General features: G+C 43.5%; 1 protein-coding gene across 1 annotated transcript; it reads right to left on the minus strand.

Annotated features, from left to right (window-relative positions):
• Positions 1–931: 931 nt before the first annotated feature.
• Positions 932–27,947, minus strand: LOC137535257 (oocyte zinc finger protein XlCOF6-like). Its single transcript, XM_068257074.1, has 7 exons — positions 27,906–27,947; positions 19,115–19,234; positions 18,828–18,995; positions 18,619–18,742; positions 14,757–14,854; positions 14,525–14,630; positions 932–4,564 (listed from the first exon to the last, which is right to left on the minus strand). Exons 2-7 carry the CDS (start codon positions 19,208–19,210, stop codon positions 3,132–3,134), a joined length of 2,025 nt encoding a protein of 674 aa, XP_068113175.1. The 5' UTR covers positions 19,211–19,234; positions 27,906–27,947; the 3' UTR covers positions 932–3,131.
• Positions 27,948–27,959: the final 12 nt, after the last annotated feature.

The following is a 27,959-nucleotide window of genomic DNA, read 5'->3' on the forward strand; positions in this document are numbered from 1 at the left end:
TTAGTTGCTGCCACAATATATCCTTGGGCGCCTCCACCGACGTGCTTCAATCGAATACTCAACACTTCTTTGAGGTGTCATCCCTATCCCTGGGAACATTGTCTGCTGGGGACCAGGACCATAGGAGGAGAGCGAGCACCCAGATCCAGAGGGTCCGGAACACCGAGCGGAAACGGTTATCTTTCCGCAGGCATTTACGGTGGTTGCAGGATTGCAACCTACCTTTGTGAGTATAACTTATTCACAAATTTACATCTCCAATTGTACTAACAATACTGCACCATAAGGGCTCCCGGTCTCACCTTTTCTATAGGGCAAGGACAGCCCTCTCCATTGTGAAGGGAGCACCCGAGACCCACACAGATATAATAGCTTAAGTTACAAGCTTGCTTCAGGAAGGAGAGAGGCGTTTGGATTGGCTGCACCAAACGTTTTTAACTACTATATGAGTTTGCATCTGACTAGAGTTTTGGACTGGAAGGTCGAGACCTCCTCCAAGCAGCCCAACCAAATATGGCCATGGCTGGAGGAGAAGGTATGTAACTTAAAATCTGTGTTCTCCAGGATTCCAAATAATATCTACAGACTCTATTCTTCATCCACCATCCTCTAGTCAGGCCAACATTAAAAACCCTGCTCTGGGTGGTTACAAAATGGCACCGAGAAACTGGCCTCTCCCTGCCTTCCCCCCGGTATGACTGTATCTTGGTTTGATAAGAACAATCTAAATATCAAGACCCAGCATCAAGGGTGATCATACTTTAGGTATCCCCAGTATTTTAAAGAACCCTAAACAGGATAAAGTATAGGGCTTTATTCAAGTAAGACTTTAAAAAAAATTGACCCTAGTAATAAAGACATAGAAGAGGATTTAAACATTCTTGAAAAACATATATTTATATTAAATAAGAAAATTAGATAAACCATTCTCTAGAATATATGAACTTCTAAGGTATACTGAAAATGTTACTAGTCTTCCACCTTACTGTGAAAAATGGGAAAAAGATCTAGAGTCAAACCTTAAAGAGAGTTGGCCGCAAATATGGTCCAACATTTGGAAAGTTCACAATACAAGGTTACAATTGATAGAGTTCAAAACAATTGCCAGATGGTATAATATGCTTGTTCATATTCAGAAATTTCCAGAATGCCCGGTATTGGAGGTGTGGATAGGAGGGTGGGAATGTGCTGCACATGTGGTGGTCTTGTCCCACAGTTAAAAGATTTGGGGATAACATACAGTATCTACCTTTGATAAAAAATGTATTAAAGGAAGACTTTGTTCTCACAGCACGTGATGCAATCCTTAGCTGTGCAGAAAATAACAAAAATATTAGAAGTTCTCTAATTAAAGAAATCAGCATGATTGATGCTAAAAATATGATAATAACTGGGAGAGCTGCAATCCTCCGGCTCTGAATGAACGGATCACCAGTATGGATGACCTTTGTGATAGTGAGACGTTTGTCCACTGTAATCCCGGATATGATTGTTCCAACACAGCATATAAGATCTGGAGGCAACTTACAGAAAACATTAGATAAGAATTGTAGACAGGCCTCCCGGATAAGAAAGGCAAAGTTTGTTTTATTGCATGAAGAGGTGACATTACTGAGACAGGGGATGAACATGCAAGGAAGGGAATATGAATGGAGGTTAGGATGGTGTAAGGGAAGTAAGAGGATGGTAGTCTAGTGTGTGTCCTCTGTGTGATAACTGTTGTTATGACTGGTTATGCACACGTGTGGGATGGGATCAGCTGAAGTAACTAGCTGTACCAAAAAGATGTATGATATTGCAATAGGTTTGGTGATCTGGAAGTGTGGAGATGAATGTAGAGGATTGATGAGGTATTACTATAATAACACTATTGATAACGCAAATTATTACTCTGACCTGTAGCAGCCTAATAACATGAATATTCACACTGGTAGAATTTATCTACACATCATGGTGGAAGATAACAGTGATGTTAGTACATGCGATTCCCCCTGCTGTGCTCCTCTGTGCTGGGAGTTTTGTTGTCTGCTTATGTTCTCTTTTTTTTCCTTCTCTTTTTTTTTTAGGGTTGTTTTCCTTTTTCTATTGCGGTAGGAGTCACATTGGTGTGTACTTTGATGTATTAGCATTAGGGGGGGGGGGCACAGAACGGGGGTCCGGTGAATATGCCTGCGTGGATGTATGGTTTGTGGCTGATTGTTTCGTGGTGGAGTTGGGATGAGGTAAACTATCTTTATTGGACATTTGGGGTCTGCTATGTAGGGATTCTGCTATATAGTTTTTAATTATGCTGTTACACCACTAGTTGAGAACTCATCAATCTGTGCATGTTTACTGAGTAAAAAAAACAACAATAACTAGAGCTTCCATAAAGGAGGCAGTAACCACTCCCTCTCCAAGACAATACTCAAAATGTCACTTTATTTAGGAATCAATGGCTGCAAGATTTAATATTTAATTATAAAAACTTCTTCACAAGGTAAGAAAGTTTATGGCAATTCTTTCACCTGAAAGCAACTAACAGCTGATGTAGCTGACGGTTGTGCTTATGTTGAAAAGATTGGCCACATTCTGAACACGAAAAAAGCTGCTCACCAGTGTGACATTTCTGATGTAGCTGAAGGTTTTGACTTTGTTTTGAAAGATTTCCCACACTCTGAACATGAAAAAGGCTGCTCACCAGTGTTACATCTCTGATGTATGTGAAGGCATCACTTCTGTGATTTTGTACACTCTGAGCATGAAAAAAGCCGCTCACCATTGTGAAAAAACTGCTATAGCTGAAGGCTAATAAGATTTCCAGCAGTCTGTACATGACAATGTCCATTCACCAGTGTGACATTGCTGAAGGCTTTGCTTAGGTTTTTAAGATTTTTATATTGTCAGCATAAGTGAGAACTAAGAAGGTTGGCTTTGAGTGCAAACCTTTTCCCACACTCTGAACATGTAAAAAGCCTCTCAACAGTGTGAGTTTTCTGATGCCTTAGAAAGTCACCTTTGAGAGCAAACCCTTTTCTCACATTCTAAACAGGTAAAGGGCCGCTCACCAGTATGAGTAGTTTTCTGATGCCTAACAAGGACAAATTTGGGAGAAAACCTTTTTACCCACACTCTGAACATGTAAAGGGCCTTTAACCAATGTGCGTTTTCAGATGACTAAGAAGGTTAACTTTCTGAGCAAACCCTTTCCCACACTCTAAACATGTAAATGGCTTCTCACCAGTGTGAGTTTTCTGATGAGTAAGAAAGTTACATTTGAAAGCAAACCCTTTCCCACACTCTGAACATGTAAATGGCCTCTCACCAGTGTGAGTTTTCTGATGAGTAAGAAAGTTACATTTGAAAGCAAACCCTTTCCCACACTCTGAACACGTAAACGGTGTCTCACCAGTGTGAGTTTTCTGATGACTAAGAAGGTTACCTTTGAGAGCAAACCCTTTCCCACACTCTGAACATGTAAATTGCCTCTCAGCAGTATGAGTTTTCTGATGCCTACGAAGGTAACCTTTTTGAGCAAACCCTTTTCCACACTCTAAACATGTAAATGGCTTCGCACCACTGTGAGTTTTCTGATGACTAAGAAGGTTACCTTTGAGAGCAAACCCTTTCCCACACTCTGAACATATAAATGGCCTCTCACCCGTGTGAGTTTTCTGATGCCTGAGAAGGTCACCTTTGAAAGCAAACCCTTTCCCACACTCTGAACATGTAAATGGCCGCTCACCAGTGTGAGTTTTCTTATGCCTATGAAGGTCACTTTTCTGAGCAAACCCTTTCCCACACACCGAACATGTAAATGGCCTCTCACCAGTGTGAGTTTTCTGATGAGTAATAAGGTTACATTTGAAAGCAAACTCTTTCCCACACTCTGAACATGTAAACGGCCTCTCACCAGTGTGAGTTTTCTGATGAGTAATAAGGTTACATTTGAAAGCAAACTCTTTCCCGCACTCTGAACATGTAAATTGCCTCTCACCAGTGTGAGTTTTCTGATGCCTAAGAAGCTCACCTTTCTGGGCAAACCCTTTCCCACACTCTGAACATGTAAATTGCCTCTCGCTAGTGTGAGTTTTCTGATGCCTAAGAAAGTCACCTTTGTGAGCAAACCCTTTCCCACACTCTGAACATAAAAGAGGCTGCTCACCAGTGTGAATTTTCTGATGTCTGATAAAAACTCCTTTGTCATTTAATTCTTTCCCACCCTCTGAATATGAAGAGGGATGCTCTCTGGTTTCAGTATTCTGGTGACTGAGAGGGGTTTTTGTGCTACTAAAACTTTTCCCACTCTCTGAAAATGAAAGGCAATGCTCAGGGCTGTGACTGTTTGCTTTGTCCTCGGTGTGAGTTGCTGAGTTTACACTTGTAGTAATAGTGTCTGGTTTATCAGAAGATTTCCCAGGGCTACAGGGATGTGTTGCTCTAGTCGCACTGTGATCCCTGTGATGTGTATTTCCAGTAATGGGGTTTCCTCCTGGAGAACATTGTGTGACGCCATTATCTTCTGCAGCATCATCTGGAGGGGGGATAAGACGTCCCTCCGAGGGGCTCCTCATATTCTGTCCATCTGTTGGGGATGATAACAATGGGAAAGTGAAGATAATTGATAAAAAGACAATTTTTTTTTCAGTTCAGATCTGATTGTTGGTCTAAAACCAGTTTTTTTTTTCTCAGAATTCTGCTAATGAAAAACTAACATCAATAATGTGTCCCGAATAATGTATACCGATATGACTCCTCCCAATTCCTTGGGAACATGATGTTATACTGAGTAATAAAGATGAACCTTTCCTATGATGTACAATATCTCCTCCTTTGTTGGTACTATTATGTTATACTAGCTGATTGCCCGGCGTTGCCTGGGTATGTATTTGGCTGGTGTTGGCTCCGCCCACTTTTTCTAACCCTAACACACAATTACTCACTGACCGCATTTGTGAGCTTTGAGGTCTTTGGTATTAATAATTTGCATTGAAATGAAAAAATCTGATTGGCTGTTTGTGGCTCCACCCCTTTTTCTGAATTTGAACCGCAGTCACTAGAGATGTCGCGAACGGTTCGCCTGCGAACGGTTCCAGGCTAACTTTGGGGGTTTGCGTTTGCCTGGACCATGCGAACTTTTGCGGAAGTTCGATTCGCCCCATAATGCACTATGAGGGTCAACTTTGACCCTCTGCATCACAGTCAGCAGGCACATTGTAGCCAATCAGGCTACACTAAGCCCTGGAGCCCCACCCCCCTTATATAAGGCAGGCTTGCTGGCCATGACACTCACTCGTGTGCCTGCTAGAGACAGACTAGGGACAGCTGCTGCAGACTTAGGGAAAGATTAGTTAGGCTCTTGGTCTTGGCTTGCTCCTGGCTGTTTGTTATTGCTAAAATAGCACCCCTCAACAGCTCTTTTGAGAGCTCTAATGTTTTCCTGATGTGCTTATTATTTGTGTGTTGCTCACTGACACTGACATTATACAGCCCTATCTGTTGCAGCTGGACCTTGGTAATTGTTATTACTGTGCCAGCCAGGTCCTGCATAACTATCTATACTGGGACACCTACCTATGCCTACCTAACTACTGGGGCACCTACTTACCTATACGGGGACATCTACCTACCTATACTAGGGGACCTACCTATGCCTACTTACCTATACTGGGACTCCTACCTATGCCTAGCTAACTACTAGGACACCTACCTATGCTTACTCCTACCTATGCCTAGCTAACTACTGAGGCACCTACCTATGCCTACCTACCTATACTGGGACTCCTACCTATGCCTACCTACCTATACTGGGACTCCTACCTATGCCTACCTACCTATACTGGGACTCCTACCTATGCCTAGCTAACTACTGAGGCACCTACCTATGCCTACCTACCTTTACTGGGACACCTACCTATGCCTACCTACCTATACTGGAACTCCTACCTATGCTTACCTACCTATACTGGGTCTCCTACCTATGCCTAGCTAACTACTGAGGCACCTACCTATGCTTACCTACCTATACTGGGTCTCCTACCTATGCCTAGCTAACTACTGAGGCCCCTACCTACCTATAATGGGTCTCCTACCTATGCCTACATACCTATACTGGGACTCCTACCTATGCTTACCTACCTATACTGGGTCTCCTACCTATGCCTAGCTAACTACTGAGGCACCTACCTATGCCTACCTACCTATACTGGGACTTCTACCTATGCTTACCTACCTATACTGGGTCTCCTACCTATGCCTAGCTAACTACTGAGGCACCTACCTACTTATACTGGGACTCCTACCTATGCTTACCTACCTATACTGGGTCTCCTACCTATGCCTAGCTAACTACTGAGGCACCTACCTATGCCTACCTACCTATACTGGGACTCCTACCTATGCTTACCTACCTATACTGGGTCTCCTACCTATGCCTAGCTAACTACTGAGGCACCTACCTACCTATACTGGGTCTCCTACCTATGCCTAGCTAACTACTGAGGCACCTACCTATGCCTACCTACCTATACTGGGACTCCTACCTATGCTTACCTACCTATACTGGGTCCCCTACCTATGCCTAGCTAACTACTGGGACACCTACCTATGCCTACCTACCTATACTGGGTCTCCTACCTATGCCTAGCTACCTATACTGGGACTCCTACCTACCTATACTGGGTCTCCTACCTATGCCTAGCTAACTACTGGGACACCTAGCTATGCCTACCTACCTATACTGGGACTCCTACCTATGCCTACGTACATACAAGAAGATAATAAGGTCGTTGCTTCATTGTGGACAGACCAAATTTGATCAGCTTGACAGTCACTGTCGTTGAGCTACCACAGCCCGGCGACCATATGGGATGGAAAACTGCCACGGCCTGCACTCTGGCCATGTTGCGCATGTTGCAGCTGTTTGCGGTGCGTTACACAGTGAGTTTGGTGTGTCAGTGTGAAGCAGTACTCTAATTACACTCCCTGATTGATGTATACACATGCAAGATGTTTGAAAGCACTTTAGGCCTGCAATTTAACATTCAATTGTTTCTGCCCTTAAAACACTGCTTTGCGAAAAATCCAGATTTTTCCCCGGGACTTTGGGCATGTATCCCACTCCGCCATGCCCCGTCCAGGTGTTAGACCCCTTGAAACATCTTTTCCATCACTTTTGTGGCCAGCATAATTTTTTCTATTTTGCAAAGTTCGCCTCCCAATTGAAGTCTATTGTGGTTCGCGAACTTTTACGTGAACCGAACCTTCCGCGGAAGTTCGCGAACAGTGTTCGCGAACCGAAAATCAGAGGTTTGCGACATCTCTACCAGTCACCCAATGACCAACTGTACCAGATTTGAGGCTTGTGCCATTAACAGTGCAAGAATGGTAGTAATTAAATATTCCCCTTGAAAAGCAATAGGTGAAGTTTGATTCACTTTTGTAGGCTCCACCCACTTTTCTACATAATAATCCCAGTCACCCAGTCACCAACTGTGCAAAGTTTAAGAACCTTGCCATTAACAGTGTAAGAATGGCTGCAGTTTACATTTTCCCAGTGAAATTTGTATTTGTCTCCACCCACTGATGACCTGGCGTTGCCTGGGTAAGTATTTGACTGGTATTGGCTCCGCCCACTTTCTAACCCTAACGCACAAACACTCAATGACCAAGTTTGTGAGCTTTGGGGTCCTTGGCATCAATAATTTGTATATTCTCATAGAAATTAAACATATCAGATTGGCTGTTTGTGGCTTCACCCCCTCTCCAGCATTTGAACCCCAGTCACCCAATGACCAACTGTAGCAGGTTTGAGGCATCTGCTATTAACAGTGTAAAAATGGCAGCAATTTAAATATTCTCCTTGAAAATCAACAGGTGAATTTTGATAGGCTATTATAGGCTCCACCCACTTCCCTGAATATTAATTTTAGTCACTAAGTGATCATCTGGGCAAAGTTTGAGAACCCTGCCATTAACAGTGTAAGAATGGCTGCGGTTTATATCTTCCCAGTGAAATTTGTTTTTGGTTCCGCCCACTTTTTGTAACCTGGACACACAGTCACTCAGTGACCAATTTTGTGAGCTTTGGGGTCCTTGGCATCGATAATTTGTACTTTCCCATGAAATGAAACAAATCTGATTGACTGTTTGTGGCTCTGGTAAATAGAAAAAATAGATACCTGCGCCCTTAATATTTTAAAATAAAGTACTTTAATAGAACAATAAAATAGCCCATAAAACGTACTGCATATGACACTTCATGCACACAATCATACAGACCTCAACTGCCACTCAGTATCCAACACTCCTCAAAGGTCTCCTCTGATGGCAATACACCTGTTTGTCAATAGTGCACTATTGAGTCATTCCCATACTTCCAGCATCAAACAGAATTCCGTATAAGCAGTAAAGCAGCAAAACTTCAACTTTTCCAAAAACGTTTGTATTGCATTTTAGGCACCTCAGCAGCGTTTCCCTTGCGTTCTAGACGCCTCTAAAGATGTAACAAAATGTTAACCTAGTCTTCCGTAGAGCAGCACAACTTGATCAGCAGTAACAGGTTTCCAAGCACAATAAAGTCCACAGCACGATGCCTGCGGCTAAGTCTTTCCGTATTGCACGAATTTCCAAAGACACTTGTAATCCGCCACAGCGGGTTGCCTGTATTAGCAATAAAAATTAGCATAGAGGGATAAAGGTGACTCACAAAACTCCTTAGGGTATCGGGAGTAGGCAGTGGTATTCAAGAGTCCGTGTGATCTTCAGTAAGGCAATGAGTCCCGGCCGGTGACTCTCCAAGAGGTTCGTTTGCCAGATAGACCCAAATGCATAACGGAACTCCGGCGTGGTCTGCCGGAGGTTTAGGTGACGTCACCACAAGTTTGCAGCCAATCAGCTTACTAGTTTCGGTGGGTCCGCCCACCTTCTTCAGAGCTGGCTTTCATTGGGTCTCACGTCCTTTTAACCTTCTGCCTTAACTCCACCCTCCATCTTTGTTCCTTCCTACATTCCAGCCTCTCCGCTCTCCTCCTCCGTTAGTTTAATCAAAAGCAAATAGTTCAACATCAGAGTTCAAACCTCGTGGGGCCAAACAATCTAGCGTGTATATCCAGTGCGTTTCAGCTCTGGACATTTTTTTAATAAAATCTCCTCCTCTCCAATCTTTAGCCACTCTTTGAATGGCATAAAAGCTAAATGTCTGCAAACTGCTCCCATGGTAATCTATAAAGTGCTTGCTCAATGGGTGCTTTGTGCTTTTTTTCTTGATATTGTTCACATGCTCTCCAATCCTTTCCAATAATTTCCGCTTTGTCCTCCCCACATACTGTTTATAACAGCCGCATTCTATAATGTAAATAACACCAGTAGTGTTACAGTCCATTTGATCAATTATACTGAATTCTTCTCCTGTGACACAAGACTTAAACTTCTCCATCGGTGCCATATGCTTAATGTTTCTGCAGGGTTTACAAAAGCTACATCTTTTAAAGGACCCATTTCCTTTTGTTTTGGACCCATGCTGCAACACTGTAGGTGCAATCTTGTTCTTAATATTAGGGGCCTTCTTAAAGACAAACCTAGGTCTGTCTGTTTGTGGCTCTGTCCCCTTTTCTGAATTTGAACCCCAGTGACCCAATGACCAACTGTACCAGGTTTGAGGCTTGTGCCATTAACAGTGCAAGAATGGCAGCAATTCTAATATTCTCCTTGAAAAGCGATATGTGATTTTTGATTGGCATTTTTAGGCTCAACCCACTTTTCCGAATATTTATCCCAGTCACCCAGTAACCAGATGTGCAAAGTTGGAGAACCCTGCCATTAACAGTGAAGAAAGGCTGCAGTTTACAATTTCCCAGAAAAATCTGTTTTTTACTCCACCCAGTTTTTGTAACCTTGACACACAGTCACTCAATGATCAAGTTTGTGAGCTTTTGGGTTCCTGGCATCAAAATTGTGCTAATGGAAGCAGTTTATCCAGCAAAGAAATCTGATTGGCTGTTTGGCTCCGCCCCTTTGCTGAATTTGAACTAAAGACACTTAACGACCGACTGTAGCAGGTTTGAAGCCTCTGCCATTAACAGTGTAAGAATGGCTGCAGTTTCAATACTCCCCTTGAAAGTCAATAGGTGAATTTTGATTGGCTCTTGTTGTCTCACCTACTTTTCCGAATAATAATCCCAGTCACCCAGTAACCAACTATGTGAAGTTTGAGAACCCTGCCATTAACAGTGTAAGAAAAGCTGCAGTTTATATTTTCCAATGTAAAAAGTTAGTTGTTTTTGGCTCCGCCCACTATTTCTAACCTTAACATAAAGTCCCTCAGTGACCAAGTTTATGAGCTTTGGGGTCCTTGGCATAAATAAGTTGCAATTTACCATTAAAATTAACCAAATCTTATTGGCTGTTTTTGGCCCGCTCCCTTCGGGATTTAAACCCCCGTCTCCCAGTGACTGACTGCACCAGATTTAAGGCCTCTGCCATTAAGAGTGTATGAATGGCAGCAATGTAAATATTCCCCTTGAAAATCAAAAGGTGAATTTTGATTGGCTGCTGTAGGCTCCACCCACATTCTTGAATATTAGTCCCAGTCACCCAGTGGCCAACTTGGACCCCAGTCACCCAATGACTGACTGTATCAGGTTTGAGGCCTCTGCCATTAACAGTGTAAGAATGGTAGCAATGTGAATATTCCCCTTGAAAATCAATAGGTAAATTTTGATTGGCTGTTGTAGGCTCCACCCACATTTCTGAATATTCATCCCAGTCACCCAGTGGCTAATTGTGTAACGTTTGGGAACCCTGCCATGTTAAAAATGTAGTTGTTGGCACCGCCCACTTTTTCTAACCTTGACATACAGTCACTCAGTTATCAAGTTTATCAGCTTTGGGGTCCTTGGTATCGATAATTTTTATACTCCCGTTGAAAAATAAACAAATATGGCTGTTTGTGGCTCCGCCCCCTTTCTGAATTTGAACCCTAATCACCCAATGACTGACTGTATCAGGTTTGAGGCATATGCTATTAACAGTATAAGAATGATAGCAGCTTAAATATTCCCTTTGAAAATCAAAAGGTGAATTTTTATTGGCTGTTGTAGGCTCCACCCACCTTCCAAAATCTTAATCTCATTTACCCAGTGACCAACAGTGCAAAGTTTGAGAGCCCTGCCATTAACAGTGTAAGAATGGCTGCAGTTTATATTTTCCAGTGAAATTTGTTTTTAGCTCTGCCCACTTTTTGTAACCTTGAACCACAGTCACTCAATGACCAAGTTTGTGAGCTTTCAGGTTCCTGGCATCAAAAATGTGTGAATGGAAGCAGTTTATCCACCAAGGAAATCTGATTGGCAGTAGGTGGCCCCGCCCCTTTAGTGAATTTGGACCCCAGTCACCCAATGACCAACTGTAGCAAGTTTGAAGCCTCTGACATTAACAGTGTAAGAATAGCAGCAGTTTAAATATTGCACTTGAAAATCAATAGGTGAATTTTGATTGGCTGTTGTAGGCTCCACCCACTTTCTTGAATCTTAATCTAATTTACCCAGTGACCAAGCGTGGCAAGTTTGAGAACCCTGCGAATAACAGTCCAAGAATGGCTGCAGTTTACATTTTCCCATTTAAAATGAATGGCTGCAATTTGATTGGCTGTTTTATGCTCCGCCCACTATTCCTGGATTTGTAACCTCTGTCACCAAGTGACCAACTGTGCCAAGTGTGGGGACTGTGGCTTGATTACTGCGAGAATGGCAGCCTTTTACATTTTTTCCATTGACTTGAATGGAAAATCTGGGGGAAATCTGATTTGTTCTTTGTAGCTCTGCCCAGGTGTGCAGGGGGGCCGCGAGACCCCCAGAACATATCATCCCAGGTAGTAAGGGATCTGTATACCAAGTTTCGTTCAAATCGGTCAAGCCGTTTTCGAGTGATCGTGGCACATACACACACACACATACATACGTATATTCCGGCGTATAAGACGACTGGGCGTATAAGACGACCACCCATCTTTTCCAGTTAAAATATAGAGTTTGGGATATACTCACCGTATAAGACTACCCCTCTTCCAACACACACCAAATGAAAAGAAAAAGAAAAAAATCATGTACTGGTGCTGCGTTTGAACAGATACTGGTGCTGTACTGTATGTGTTACCCGATATATAACAGTATATAGTCAATTGACTTGTTGCATTGGGCAACTATCCTTAAGTAGACTGGTCAGCTCTCCTTGTCTACCTGTTTATCAGAGCGGTATGGAAGAATAGATTGCGCTCAGCAGGGAGATCTGAGAGACGGTAACAGGATAGGGCGAATCACCCGGCATCAATGACACCCGGCGTATAAGACGACCCCCAACTTTTCAGAAGATTTTCAAGGGCTAAAAAGTAGTCTTATACGCAGGAATATACAGTACATCCGATTTTATATATATAGATTGAGGAATGGAGATGGACCTTTCATATGGTGTACAGTATCTCCTCCTTTGTTGGTACTATTATGTTATACTATTATAGTACATTTGTTGGTACTATGATGTTATACTGAGGAATGGAGATGGGCCTTTCATATGGTGTACAGTATCTCCTCCTCATTTGTTGGTACTATGATGTTATACTGAGGAATGGAGATGTGCCTTTCATATGGTGTACAGTATCTCCTCCCCATTTGTTGGTACTATGATGTTATACTGAGGAATGCAGATGGGCCTTTCATATGGTGTACAGTATCTCCTCCTCATTTGTTGGTACTATGATGTTATACTGAGGAATGCAGATGGGCCTTTCATATGGTGTACAGTATCTCCTCCACATTTGTTGGTACTATGATGTTATACTGAGGAAGGGAGATGGGCCTTTCATATGGTGTACAGTATCTCCTCCTCATTTGTTGGCACTATGATGTTATACTGAGGAATGGAGATGGGCCTTTCATGTGGTGTACAGTATCTCCTCCTCATTTGTTGGTACTATGATGTTATACTGAGGAATGCAGATGGGCCTTTCATATGGTGTACAGTATCTCCTCCTCATTTGTTGGTACTATGTTATACTGAGGAATGGAGATGGACCTTTCATATGGTGTACAGTATCTCCTCCTCATTTGTTGGAGCTATGAAGTTATACTGAGGAATGGAGATGAGCCTCTCATATGGTGTACAGCATCTCCTCCTCATTTGTTGGTACTATGATGTTATACTGAGGAATGGAGATGGGCCTTTCATATGGTGTACAGTATCTCCTCCTCATTTGTTGGTGCTATGATGTTATACTGAGGAATGGAGATGGGCCTTTCATATGGTGTACAGTATCTCCTCCTCATTTGTTATTATTATTATATATTGTATTTATAAAGCACCAACATATTACGCTGCGCTGGACAATAAATATATACAATGATACAAGGATGACAGATGTAACAAGGTTATACAACATAGAACAAAGTTATACAAGGCAAACGGTACAAGATACATGATCATGCGAATATGGGCTGGTTAGGTAGACCCAGTTATACAAGTACAGGCTGTTATTGGATAGGAGCACTAAATCCTGTAGATTACAATAGGGAAGGGAGGACCCTGCCAGAGGCTTACAATCTAAGGAGAGGGGATGGGCACACTAGGTAGTGCTGTGGAATAAATATTTAGTAGAGAGTTACTGTGTGGTAGGGGGTAGGTAGGCTATCTTAAAGAGGTGGGTTCTGAGGGCTTGCTTGAATGTGTTGAAGAAGGGAGCAAGTCTGATGGGCGGTGAAAGGGAGCTCCAGAGGGTGGGGGCGGCTCTTGAGAAATCCTGCGGGCATGCATGGGAGTGGGAAATGCGTGGGGCAGTGAGGCAAAGGTCATTGGAGGACTGGAGAGGACGACTTTGTGTATACCTATGAACAAGTACCGATGCTGAGGAATGGAGTTTGGCCTTTCATATGGTGTACAGTATCTCCTCCTGATTTGTTGGTATTAAGATGTTATACTGAGGAATGGAGATGGGCCTTTCATATGGTGTACAGTGTCTCTCCCTCATTTGTTGGTACTATGATGTTATACTGAGGAATGGAGATGGGCCTTTTATATAGTGTACAGTATCTCCTCCTCATTTGTTGGTGCTCTGATGTTATACTGAGGAATGGAGATGGGCCTTTCATATGGTGTACAGTATCTCCTCCTCATTTGTTGGCGCTATGATGTTATACTGAGGAATGGAGATAGACCTTTCATATGGTGTACAGTATCTCCTCCTCATTTGTTGGTGCTCTGATGTTATACTGAGGAATGGAGATGGGCCTTTCATATGGTGTACAGTATCTCCTCCTCATTTGTTGGCACTATGATGTTATACTGAGGAATGGAGATGGACCTTTCATATGGTGTACAGTATCTACTCCTCATTTGCTAGACATATTACGAGTTGGGGGAAATATGTTGATGAAGGTCAGCTGGTCAGAATTAGGGGCCAAAACCAAATGACTGTATGATAAGCTGTGATAGTAAGAAATTGTCATTTTAGCGCTTCTTAAAAACTCTTCACAAAAACCTTGACTGAGAGACTTACAAGTTTCCTCCTGTTTTGTCCCAATTAAATTGTCCTTCTCCATCGACTGCTTATCACTTGTCATATGTATCTCTTGTTCAACATTTATAACAATCTGTTGTTTGCCCTAAAACATACAAATATATAAATTGACATCCTGAAAAGTAGAGTATTAATAATCTAACTGCATAGAAAAATATCATCTTGTAGAATTGAAGTCACTTTTGAGTTGTAGATCCTCAGCCCCACATACCTGATAATGGTGGAGGATGGTGGGATCTCCCTGTGGACAGTCCCGGGAATAAAGAAGACCTGTATATCTCTCTGGTGGGTTTCTGCTACTGGATCCATCTGAAGGAAACACACACACTGGCTGATTACATTGTCTCTGTGTGTTTATCAGATAATGGGGATTTGCAGGCTATTTTGGTGCATGGGGTGCCTGTTGCAGCTTGACTACCCATAGACTGCAGTCTAAAGCTGGCTATACACTAGGCCGATTCCCGCCAGATCGACAGCAGATTCGATCACTGGGATCGAATCTGCTGTCACATCGTTCCCGCTACAAATTACGAATTTCGATCTATTTCGCCCGATCCCGTCGATCGCTCCGTGCGGAAAATTACCGTCGATCGCCCGCGGGTAGGGAGTGCGTCGCTAGCGGCGTTCGAGTGCCCGACGACCGACGCAATAGAGCGGAAATACATTACCTGCTTCGCCGGCGCGACTCACCCCGGTCACCGCTGCTCCGTCTCCGCGCTGGTCTCCGGGTCTTCACCTCTTCCTGCCCGGCAGGAAGTTTAAACAGTAGAGGGCGCTCTACTGTTTAAACTTCCTGCCGGGCAGGAAGAAGTGAAGCATGCTGGGGCCGGAGACCAGAGTGGAGACGGAGCAGCGGTGACCGGGGGCAGTCGTGCCGGCGGAGCAGGTAATGTATGCGGGGGGGGGGGGGGAATGGAGCGGCGGCGGCACCACCACCACAGATTGTGAACGGTTTCAGGCTGAAATTGGTTCACAATCTGTTTGCTGTAAAGGTAGCCAGGATCAGCTTTGATCAGAGAGAGATCTATCTGTTGGTCGAATCTGATGGCAAATCGACCAGTGTATGGCTACCTTAACTGTCATGACCTGTGCATGTGTAATCCTGCTGGTGGCAGCACTAAGGAACTTTGGTGATTAATTAATTAATTTGTAAGCACAGGATGCTATGTCTGCTTGAATGAAAGTAGGGAGTAGACACACTGCAGATTTATTGCACGACTGGTATCAGCTGTAAGAAAGAATTTTTTTTTTCTTTAAAAGGATACTATATTGTTTTTTATCTTTTAGAGCAGAGAGGAAGTTCTGAGTTCAGGTCCGCTTTAAGACTGGTTCTTCCAGCAGCACATTGCTAGATCATTCTGCTTGTTGCTGGCAGCTCTGGCCATTGGTTCTGTGTCCCTTGCTCCATGTTCCTGTTCCTGTGACTTCCCGGCATTGATCTTTGCTAGCCTGACTACTCTTTGCCTATCAGTATTATCTGATTTCCTGGCTTACCTCTCTCTGTCTGATTTCCCTCCTGTATGCTGATTAGATGTATCCCCTCCTGTATATATTCTGAGTGTTCTGTGATCCTGTATATTCCCATTGCTCATATTTTGCCATTGTAAAGTTAGTTAGAGGAGTTCTGGTACTTGTGGTGCACCCTGTGTTATGCATTGTATGATTGCAGGTGTATTGTTGCGTGTGTATTTGTATGATTGCACGTTTGTAAAAATAAACAATTTCATTTCTCTTATCCATTGTACAGACACCAGTATTTCATTAGTGATCTTCTGGTATTGTTAAAAGGACAACTGAAGAGAGAGGTATATGGAGGCTGCCATGTTTATTTCCTTTTAAGCAATACCAGTTGCCTGGCAGCCCTGCTGGCCCTCTGTCCTGATACTTTCAGCCATAGACCCTGAACAAGCATGCAGCAGATCAGGTGTTTCTGACATTATTGTCAGATCTGGCAGATCAGCTGCATGTTTGTTTTTGGTGTTATTCAGACACTTCTGTAACCATACAGACCAGCAGGGCTGCCAGGCAACTGGTATTGTTTATAAAGAACCAAACATGGCAGCCTCCATAGTCTGCTCACTTCAGTTGTCCTTTAAACCCCGAAAGCGATTGGCATGCACAGATTGTTGATGAGCTGGTCTGGTCCTAGTTACAACCAAGATCTGCATGACCAATAATTACACTAACATGATGGTGGACCTGGATTTTGGTGCAGGAAAGCAGCACTCATCTAACTCTCAACAGTCATATGGCTGATCTTAAATTTGGTGTCCGAGTGGTTGTAGCGGTGAGGGAAGTGGCAAGGACAGTGCTCCATTAGGTATGGACTTCAGCTACATATACATACTAATGTAGCCATACTCGTTTAGCAGCAATAATAGTGAATGGGAATGTTAGGATTGGAGTTGGGGGTTAGTGTTAGGTGTTAAATGGGGGAAAGTTAGCGTTAGAATAGGAGAGAAAACCGACATATAAAGGGTCATTTCCATAAAAGTAACTTTGGAAATATTCAGCTTTCCCTTCCCATCCTGAGTTGTGAGCGGCCATTTTTGTTTTTTATTCACTGATGCTGGCGGCCCCGGAAGATCCACCTTCTTAATTACTCCCCCTCATGTGCAGCGTCCCCCTCCTCAAGCTATGTTACATGGTTGGTGTGGAACTGAGGAGGGATACTATAGTGGCATTTGGAATTAGGTGCAGAGCTCTGTTAGAGGTGCAGAGTGCAAGCTATTAGGGGTGCAAGGTGCAAGCTATTAGGGGTGCAAGGGGCAGAGTGCAAGCTATTAGGGGTGCAAGGGGCAAGCTATTAGGGGTGCAAGGTGCAGAGTGCAAGCTATTAGGGGTGCAAGGTGCAGAGTGCAAGCTATTAAGGTTGCAAGGTGCAGACTGCAAGCTATTAAGGTTGCAAGGTGCAGACTGCAAGCTATTAAGGTTGCAAGGTGCAGAGTGCAAGCTATTAGGGGTACAAGGTGCAGAGTGCAAGATATTAGGTGTACAAAGTGCAGAGTGCAAGATATTAGGGGTGCAAGGTGTAGAGTGCAAGCTATTAGGGGTGCAATGTGCAAGCTATTAGGGGTACAAGGTGCAGAGTGCAAGATATTAGGTGTACAAAGTGCAGAGTGCAAGATATTAGGGGTGCAAGGTGTAGAGTGTAAGCTATTAGGGGTACAGGGTGCAGAGTGCAAGCTATTAGGGTGCAAGGCAAAGAGTGCAAGCTATTAGGGTGCAAGGCAAAGAGTGCAAGCTATTAGGGGTACAAGGTGCAGAGTTAAAGCTATTAGGGGTAAAAGATGCACAGTGCAAGATATAAGGGGTGCAAGGTGCAGAGTGCAAGCTATTAGGGATGCAGAGTGCAAGCTATTAGAGGTGCAATGTGCAGAGTGCAAGCTATTAGGGGTACAAGGTGCAGAGTGCAAGCTATTAGGGGTGCAAGGTGCAGAGTGCAAGCTATTAGGGGTACAAGGTGCAGAGTGCAAGCTATTAGGGGTACAAGGTGCAGAGTGCAAGCTATTAGGGGTACAAGGTGCAGAGTGCAAGCTATTAGGGCCACAAGGTGCAGAGTGCAAGCTATTAGGGCCACAAGGTACAGAGTGCAAGCTATGAGGGGTACAAGGTGCAGAGTGCAAGCTATGAGGGGTACAAGGTGCAGAGTGCAAGCTATGAGGGGTACAAGGTGCAGAGTGCAAGCTATTAGGGATGCAAGGTGCAAGTTATTAGGAGTGCAAGGTGCAAGTTATTAGGGGTGCATGGTGAACATTTTAAGGGTGCATGGATCAGAGTAACTATTACTTGGGGGTGTGGCGTGTGTGTTGTTTTAGGTGCATATTGCTGAGTGTATGTTGTTTCACATGCATTTTAGGTGCCTAACTGCTGTGTAACTAAAGGGGACATATTATTGTTGCTTCATGTGATGTTTATTATGTTGTTTGCTATTCAAATTATTAAACCACATTGAATTTCAGTTGTTAATTTTGTCAAGAGGTGCCCTCTGCTGAAAAAGTTTGAGAACCAATTCTCTAGATGGACCCTCCATACTTCTCTTTTCGTTACAAGAAATGAAAGTCTCCTCTTACCCGGTGATGTAAGGGGTGGCTGATTCTCCATCATGGTGTCCTTGTAGAGGTCCCTGTGTCCTTCTATATACTGCCACTCCTCCATAGAGAAATAGATGGTGACATCCTGACACCTTACAAGAACCTGACACACACAATAATACAGTCATCACACAGACACACACCTTGCTGTTACTGAATAATCTCCCATAATTCCCAGCACTGCTCACCTCTCCTGTCAGCAGCTCCATCATCTTGTGGATGACCTCTAGAATCTCCTTCTTGTTCCTCTCCGGTGTCAGGGAGTGAGGTGGGGACTCTGTGATGGGGGAGGGGCCATGGAGATGACTTCTGGGCATCATTAGCTCTCCAGATCTCTCTTTCACTATCTTATGATTCTGTTAAAGCATAAACAATAGCAATACCAGGTTCATTACCAGAGTCCTCACCTCACAGCTGTGTGTTCTACTAACAGAGACAACAATAATGGCATGTAACCTCCCAGAATCATCCTCACCTCTCCAGTCAGCAGGTAGATGATCTCCAGGGTGAGGTCTAATATCCTCTCAGTCATGTAACTTTGGTTCTCATCCATGTTCAGTAAGGTGGTCATGTGATCTACACAGGAAGCTGGTATCTGTAGAGGGATATTACACAGAGGATTATCAGCACTGTGGGAGTCCAGACTATATATCCCCATACATATACATACTTGTTTATTAATTTCAAAGAGTTTTATTAAAGAGTTAACAATTCTTAACAACAAGCATATCAGACACCCCACAATATAAGGCCTGTGCAATTAAACCCATCAGAATACATTACGTTAATTGAAAGGTAAGTTTACATCAAAACAGTATAAAATAAACTCAGGAGCACAGAATCAGGATCAGAGGGTACACACAGTGTATTATAGTGTGTATTGCAGAGTATAGGGTCCAAGACCCCTACAGGCAATGAGGAACACATTGTAAGTACACTAGGCACTGTTCAGGAGCAGGAGCTAATGACTGGAGCTCTGCATTGCCATATATGCAGCCCAGGGTTGCCAGGTCTCTGTGAACTCCTTGAACGTGTCACTGACAATTAACAGAAATAAGGATGTCAGTTACTATGCCTTCAGCTGCTTCCACCAATAGAGTAGGCGGCTGCTGCTGCTTTGCGATATGTAGCCTGGCTGCCTTTGCTATATGCTGAGCTAATCTGTGTGGGGGAATCTTCCAACCAGGTGGCTAATCCCCCAGTATTAACATCAAGGGTTCTGTTAAGATGGTCCATTCAAGGGCAAAGCTGAGGCAACTTCAACCCAGAAGTCCCTTACTACCGGGCAATACCAACATATATGTGCCATAGACCCTGCTCTATTGCAGTTTCTAAAGCTTGCAGTACATTGCGTTTCGCAGGGTAGATTTTCTGCAAGTGCATCGGGGTGTAATAGGTGCGATGTAACACCCCAATGCTGGTCTCGATATGAGAACAAGAACTGCTACCCTTAGTGAGGGTAATACAAGATTTGTACATACTCATTTATTAAAGCTCATTCCACACTGTAGACCTGGAGGACGACTGCTTATGATGTCACACCTTCCCCACAGTCCACACCCCTAGAAAGTTAGACCACCCCCACTATTCACCCACCTACTAAAATTAACTTTATTTACAACAGACACTAACTTACATACATTACTTACATGTGAACATGCTGCTCAGTCTCTTTTTTTTGTACAGATAATATTTCATACATGACACACAATTTACACATTTATTACACAATAACAAGGGCCTAACCATATGGCCTTGTTCTGCAACACAGATGGCTGTGCATTTTAAAAAAATACACCCCAGTACATACGTAAGCATGGCCGGTGAGTTGGGCGCAGGGCGAGCCGTATGATGTTCTCTCCCTGCTGCCGCTAAACTCCCCGGCGGTGTTAAATCCTTTGAGTTGTCGCAAACCTGGAGGGAGATGTAGTTTGAGGTGTGGCAACTGCCAGAGCTCCGAATTACTTTTACATGTCCCCCGCTGCATTACATTGCTGCTATGGGGGGGGGGGGGGGCTAGTTTCACCGCGGCGGTGAGCATCGTGCACCAAAACCACCTGCTTCACAGTTTTCATAGTTTTTCTTGATCAAAAAAAGCACCTGTTGGACTCACCGGACACGCTGTTTCTTGCCAGCATATGGGACACCATTAGAAGAGGTGTGTTCCACCTCCTTTTGTGGAAACACTAACACAAGGACATTATAAAAGGTGCCACGCCCCTTCCTCCTCAGGTCATCGAAAAAGTAACCAAAGAGTGAAACCTGAGACAAGAGGGTGACCAACACCAAGACACCTGAAATAGTGATCTGAAAGACATCCTCTATCTACAACATACAGTACATTCCAGAAAAGTGAGTAAGATAGGGAAGGGTTATAGGCGGTGCCCCATATGCCTCAAGTGGCTCTGTTTGTGCTGTGGGTTGAGAAAAGGCTTCTCGCCCTCACATACAGAATCTCCTTGTGTAAAGTGTGCTGAATGGTTGAACGATACACAATGACTCCATCCCTAGCAATAAAATGTTCTAGGTTTTTGGTGCTGGTCTGTGGGCTGACTCTCACTGTTTTCACCATTTGTCTCTTCTGTCTATCCGAGATTTTTCTTGGTCTGCCGATTCAAGCCTTAACTTGAACTGAGCCTGTGGTCTTCCATTTCCTCAATATGTTCCTAACTGTGGAAACAGACAGCTGAAATCTCTGAGACAGCTTTCTGCATCCTTCCCCTAAACCATGATGGTGAACAATCTTTGTCTTCACGTCATTTGAGAGTTGTTTTGAGACTCCCATGTGTCTATTCTTCAGAGGGAATTAAAAGAGGAGGGAAACTTACAATTGACCCCCTTAAATACTCTTTCTCATAATTGGATTCACCTGTGTGTGTAGGTCAGGGGGTCACTGAGCTTACCAGGCCAATTTGAGTTCCAATAATTAGTTCTAAAGGTTTTGGAATCAATAAAATAACAACAGTGCCCAAATTTATGCACCTGCCTAATTTTATTTAAACAATTATTCTGCACTTTCTGTAAATCCAATAAACTTCATTTCACTTCTCAAATATCACTGCATGTGTCTCCTATATGATGTATTTAACTGATATTTTGTCATGATCGCTTCTGCAGCATGTACTGCTGGCTGCAGAGGTACTGCAGCCAAGCAGTTCTGATTCCTTAACATGCATTTGCTTGCATAGTTCTGCTTGCACTCACACTGAGTGTTTATTCCATCTGCAATCGCTCTGCAGCTCTGGACTGCTCAGGATTGAGTGATTGCCATTCAGCTGTGTGGGAGTTTGCATGCTTGCATCCATTGGCTGATGCCGGCATAAAAGTCTCCCTCTCCTTTCAGACTCCGCCCGTCATAGTTTCAGTCTTACTCTGTCTAGGCTGTTACTGGGTCCCTTGATATTGTAAAATATATTCCTTGTCTTAGTTCAGTTATCCTGTGGAGCTACGTTATATATTTCCCACGGGGACTTATATATAGAGTTGAGCTGAAATTTTCGTAATTTCGCATTACTATAATTACGTATGCGAAATTTGCGATTACGATGCGAAATTAGCGTAGCGAAATTGCCATTAAAATCGTAATTGAAAATACCGTAAGCGTAATTTTCAACGCGAAATTTCGCGTTTCGTTCATGCCGTAATTTCGCATTAAACGCTACCGTAATTTCGCGTTAAACCGTAACGCTCCGTATAATATAAAAAAGCCGCCGACTTTAAGGGTTAATAGCAAAGCCCCCTTAAATGCTAAGAGCCTCAAATTTGGAGAATATATTAAGGAGATCAGGAGGAATAAGAGGAAAAATTTTTTTTTCAAAAAGACCTTATAGTTTTTGAGAAAATCGATGTTAAAGTTTCAAAGTAAAAATGTATCCATTTAAAAACCCACCGACTTTAACGGTTAATAGCAAAGCCTGCTTAAAGTTTAGGAACACCAAATTCCTAGGGTATATTAAGGGGATCAGTGGGAATAAGAGGAAAACATTTTTTTTCAAAAAGACCTTATAGTTTTTGAGAAAATCGATTTTTAAGTTTCAAGGGCAAAAATGTCTTTTAAATGCGGAAAATGTCAGTTTTTTTTGCACAGGTAACAATAGTGTATTATTTTCATAGATTCCCCCAAGTGGGAAGAGTTTTACTTACTTCGTTCTGAGTGTGGGAAATATAAAAAAAAAAAAACGACGTGGGGTCCCCCCTCCCAGACCTCTTTAACCCCTTGTCCCCCATGCAGGCTGGGATAGCCAGAATGCGGAGCACCGGCCACGTGGGGCTCCGCACCCTGACTATACCAGCCCGCATGGTCCATGGATTGGGGGGTCTCGGAAGGGGAGGGGCAGCCAAGCTTTCCCCTCCCCCTCCGAGCCCTTGTCCAATCCAAGGACAAGGGGCTCTTCTCCACCTCCGATGGGCGGTGGAGGTGGAGGTCGCGATTTCCTGGATGGGGGGGTTCATGGTGGAATCTGGGAGTCCCCTTTAAAAAGGGGTCCCCCAGATGCCCACCCCCCCCTCCCAGGAGAAATGAGTATAGAGGTACTTGTACCCCTTACCCATTTCCTTTAAGAGTAAATAAACACACAAACACATAGAAAAAGTATTTTAATTGAACAAAAAACATAACCACGAAAAAAGTCCTTTAATATTCTTAATTAACCATTAATACTTACCTGTCCCTTTAAATAAATGATCCCACGCAATAGCCTCGGAAATGTTCTATCAGTTACAATGTAACAAAGTTATTACAATGTAACAACTTTGTTACATTGTAACTACGCCGCACCCGACGTCACTCGCCGCCGCCGCATACGCGTCTGCGCTGCACGGACCCGACAGAGCTCTGAGCTATATAGCTCAGAGCTCTTCTAAGCATCTTTGTATTTGGGCTCCAAGGAGCCCCATTGGTCCTTAGCAGACCAATGGGGTTCCGTCAAATCAGAAGGAACCCCATTGGTCTGCTAAGGACCAATGGGGCTCCTTGGAGCCCAAATACAAAGATGCTTCTCAGAGCTCTGAGCTATATAGCTCAGAGCTCTGTCGGGTCCGTGCAGGACGCTAAGTCCCCGCCGGCTCCGCTGCCCTCCCCGCCTCTCCCACATGTCACCCACATGTCACCCACATGTGGGTGACATGTGGGTGACAGATGTGGGCGGGGTGGACAGCGGGAGCTGCGGGGACTTAGCGTCCTGCAAGGACGCGTAAGTGTATGCGGCGGGTGAGCGGCGAGTGACGTCGGGTGCGGCGTAGTTACAATGTAACAAAGTTGTTACATTGTAATAACTGTGTTACATTGTAACTGATAGAACATTTCCAAGGATATTGCGTGGGATCATTTATTTAAAGGGACAGGTAAGTATTAATGGTTAATTAAGAATATTAAAGGACTTTTTTCGTGGTTATGTTTTTTGTTCAATTAAAATACTTTTTCTATGTGTTTGTGTGTTTATTTACTTTTAACTCTTAAAGGAAATGGGTAAGGGGTACAAGTACCTCTATACTCATTTCTCCTGGGAGGGGGGGTGGGCATCTGGGGGACCCCTTTTTAAAGGGGACTCCCAGATTCCACCATGAACCCCCCACCCAGGAAATCGCGGCCTCCACCTCCACCGCCCATCGGAGGTGGAGAAGAGCCCCTTGTCCTTGGATTGGACAAGGGCTCGGAGGGGGAGGGGAAAGCTTGGCTGCCCCTCCCCTTCCGAGACCCCCCAATCCATGGACCATGCGGGCTGGTATAGTCAGGGTGCGGAGCCCCACGCGGCCGGTGCTCCGCATTCTGGCTATCCCAGTCTGCATGGGGGACAAGGGGTTAAAGAGGTCTGGGAGGGGGGACCCCACGTCGTTTTTTTTTTTATATTTCCCACACTCAGAACGAAGTAAGTAAAACTCTTCCCACTTGGGGGAATCTATGAAAATAATACAATATTGTTACCTGTGCAAAAAAACTGACATTTTCCGCATTTAAAAGACATTTTTGCCCTTGAAACTTAAAAATCGATTTTCTCAAAAACTATAAGGTCTTTTTGAAAAAAAAAAATTTCCTCTTATTCCCACTGATCCCCTTAATATACCCTAGGAATTTGGTGTTCCTAAACTTTAAGCAGGCTTTGCTATTAACCGTTAAAGTCGGCGGGTTTTTAAATGTATACATTTTTACTTTGAAACTTTAACATCGATTTTCTCAAAAACTATAAGGTCTTTTTGAAAACATTTTTTTTCCTTTTATTCCTTCTGATCTCCTTAATATATTCTCCAAATTTGAGGCTCTTAGCATTTAAGGGGGCTTTGCTATTAACCCTTAAAGTCGGCGGCTTTTTTATATTATACGGAGCGTTACGGTTTAACGCGAAATTACGGTAGCGTTTAATGCGAAATTACGGCATGAACAAATAACCATTGTAATGCGAAAATTACGCGAAAATTACGCTTACGCGAAATTTCGCGAAATCCTTCTTCATTACGATTATGTACTTACGGCCATAATCGTAATTACACTAATTACGCGAAATTTCGCGAAATCGTAATTAGGTCATTACGCTCATCTCTACTTATATACGTACTCCTTCTAGTATAGAGATTCTGTATTGCCTAGTCTTGTTCGCTGTATTGCTCCTGATCCTAGCCAGTGTTCCTTGCTTATGTTATATATCGGTTCATCGCCGATATAGACATATGTTAGTCAGTCATTTGTAGTTTCATTGATAGCTGTAAATTGTAATACGCTAGGAAATCATATCTATTGTATATTTGTCTATGTATTACATTTGCCTGCCTTTTTGATTCTGCTATTTTCTGACTATTCTGTCCTGTCCTTGCGAGGTACCCATTGCTGTGGTTGCTATTGGCTACCTCACTCTTGTCTTTGTGAATGCTTGCTGTCACTGAGATAGTGACTAGATTAGCAAGCATTCATTCTGTCAGCCTCTGTCTTCCTAGTCCTGTCCTTGCAGGTAGCCATTGCTGTGGTTGCTATTGGCTACCTCATTCCAGTCTGTCTTGTATCTGTCTGAATGTTTGCTATCGCAAGAGCAGCGCAACATCGCACTGCTCATCCATTGCGGCTTATCAGAAGCAGAGAGCTGCAGTTGCTCTGGGCAGCCTGTGGAGCCTCTTCCATTATCCAGCTCTTAGCCTTGTTGTGCTGGGTGGTCAGACAGTATGCCCCCCCAGGCATTACAGATTTTTTATTGTTACAACCAACGATTTATACAGGATAATCATGACTATTAACAAGGTTGCCCAAACTTTCGCATCCCACTGTAATACTTACACAATCTAGGGAGGGACCACAGCCTGAAACACTTTTCTACCATATGATGGGTCTTGTTGAGACAGGATATTGTTTCACAAATGTAGATGGACTTGTCCATGTCGCTGCCTGGCCGATTTGCTGTACGGTGTCCCCGGCCCTTTCAGCCCAAGAGGTAGCTAAGGAGCGTGTGGAATGAGCTCTTACCGAAACAGGGGGAATAACTTTCTAATGCTAACGCTAACGCCTGGTATATCCATTTGGCTACTATCTGTTCTGAGGCTGCCCCTTCTGTTCTTTCCATAAATAATCCTAAAGATAATACTAACATTTGTATAGCTTTTCTTCTGTTGGACTCAAAGCGCCCAAGAGCTGCAGCCACTAAGGGCCCGCTCAAGGGGCCAACCTGCTGTGTTAGGAAGTCTTGCCCAAGGACTTCTTACTGAATAGGTAGTGACCCTAGCCAGGATTTGAACCCTGATCTCCCACATCAAAGGCAGAGCCCTTAACCAGTACACTATCCAGAAAACAGAACAAACAGCAGACTTGTTTTCCTGAACTCTATAAACTTTGTCAAGATAAGTAACCATTGCAGTTCTGACATCTAAACAGTGACGCTCTTCTTCTTTCTTGAAAGTAGGATTCGCCCAGAATGATGTTGGGATAATATTCTGTATATACCTATGAAAATCCGAAATCACCTTCGGAAGATAGTTTGGATCCAACCTGAAAACAATTATGTTAGGAAAGACTGGAAGAAAAAGATCTTTGACTGACAGAGCCTGAAGATAACCCAACCTTCTAGCTGATGTAACCGCAACCAGCAATACCAGCTTCAAAGTCAATCTTTTCATCTCTATGTCTGAAATAGGTTCAAAAGGTTCTCTTGATAATGCATCTAAATCAACGATAAGTCCCACTAAGGGAATATTTTCTGTTCAAGTGGTGTAATCCTGCTAACCACTTTAAATCAAACCCTCCTTTCCTAAAAGTCTTTCCAGCAAAATCGAGAGGGCTGAGCACTGTACTTTTAGAGTACTTAACAAAACTCAGAAACTTCAGGGGTCTAGTATGTGAAGTACTGTGGCATCTGTGTACATTTTTACTGGTTCTTCCTGACACCACACGCTTCCCTGAACCAGGTTGTCTGACTCCGTCCACCATTCTAGACTCTCACCATCTCTGGTAGGGACATGAGGGACCAGAGTTGCTTAGGACTTGTCCCATACTTGCAACAACCAAGTTTGTAATAGTCAACTGTGCAATTGTGCCCATTCTACTGCTGGGAACGAAGCTGGAGTCCTGGAGATAGGGATAGCTGATTGGCTGCCCTGTGTCTGCTGATTCTGGGATGAGGGGTATATTTTTGGCTCCTTGAATATGTATGAGGGGCGGATCATAGTCGTCATGTATTCGGTGGGCGAATGGGCGAACAGCCGATGTTCACCAGGAACTGTCCGCCAGTGAACAGTTTGGGCCATCACTATTGAGTGTATGGGGGAATGGCTCCTGACAGGTCCCCCTAGAAAGTGAAAAGATCAAGCCCGGCCCACAAGTCAGTAATTTGATATCCCCCAGTGTCACATGACTCCACTTTAAGCAAGACCCCTGTCACACCTCTAACCCCCCCTCCCCAAAAGCCCTCGTCAGGCATATCACAGATAATTCAAAAGCACAAGATATTGTTTTATAATTCAAACCACACTGGTCCTTTCTATCATTAGTTTATTTACTTTATATTAACATTTGACAATCAGAAATATATGAATTTAAATGATGAGAATAAAGTTGAGTCAGGTAAACACATTTTCAGTAGAAAAATACATATATTTACATAGACCTGAACATCAGTCCTGAAGAAAGAAGAGATGTGTTACTTGGTTCCCTTTAGAAGCTGACCTCTTGTTGTGGCAGAACATCAGACTATGACTGTGGTGGGCACATTACATTGTGAGCCCCACTAAGGGGAATTGCTCATTGCACCCCAATAGGTGCTGCAGAATAAACAATATAGAATAAATATTACCTCGTCTTCCAGCAGCAGCAACGTTTCCTCCTCTAATCCGGATATTCCCTCTCT

The sequence above is a fragment of the Hyperolius riggenbachi genome, chromosome 10 (genome assembly GCF_040937935.1).
Source record: "Hyperolius riggenbachi isolate aHypRig1 chromosome 10, aHypRig1.pri, whole genome shotgun sequence".
In the NCBI taxonomy this organism is placed as follows: domain Eukaryota; kingdom Metazoa; phylum Chordata; class Amphibia; order Anura; family Hyperoliidae; genus Hyperolius; species Hyperolius riggenbachi.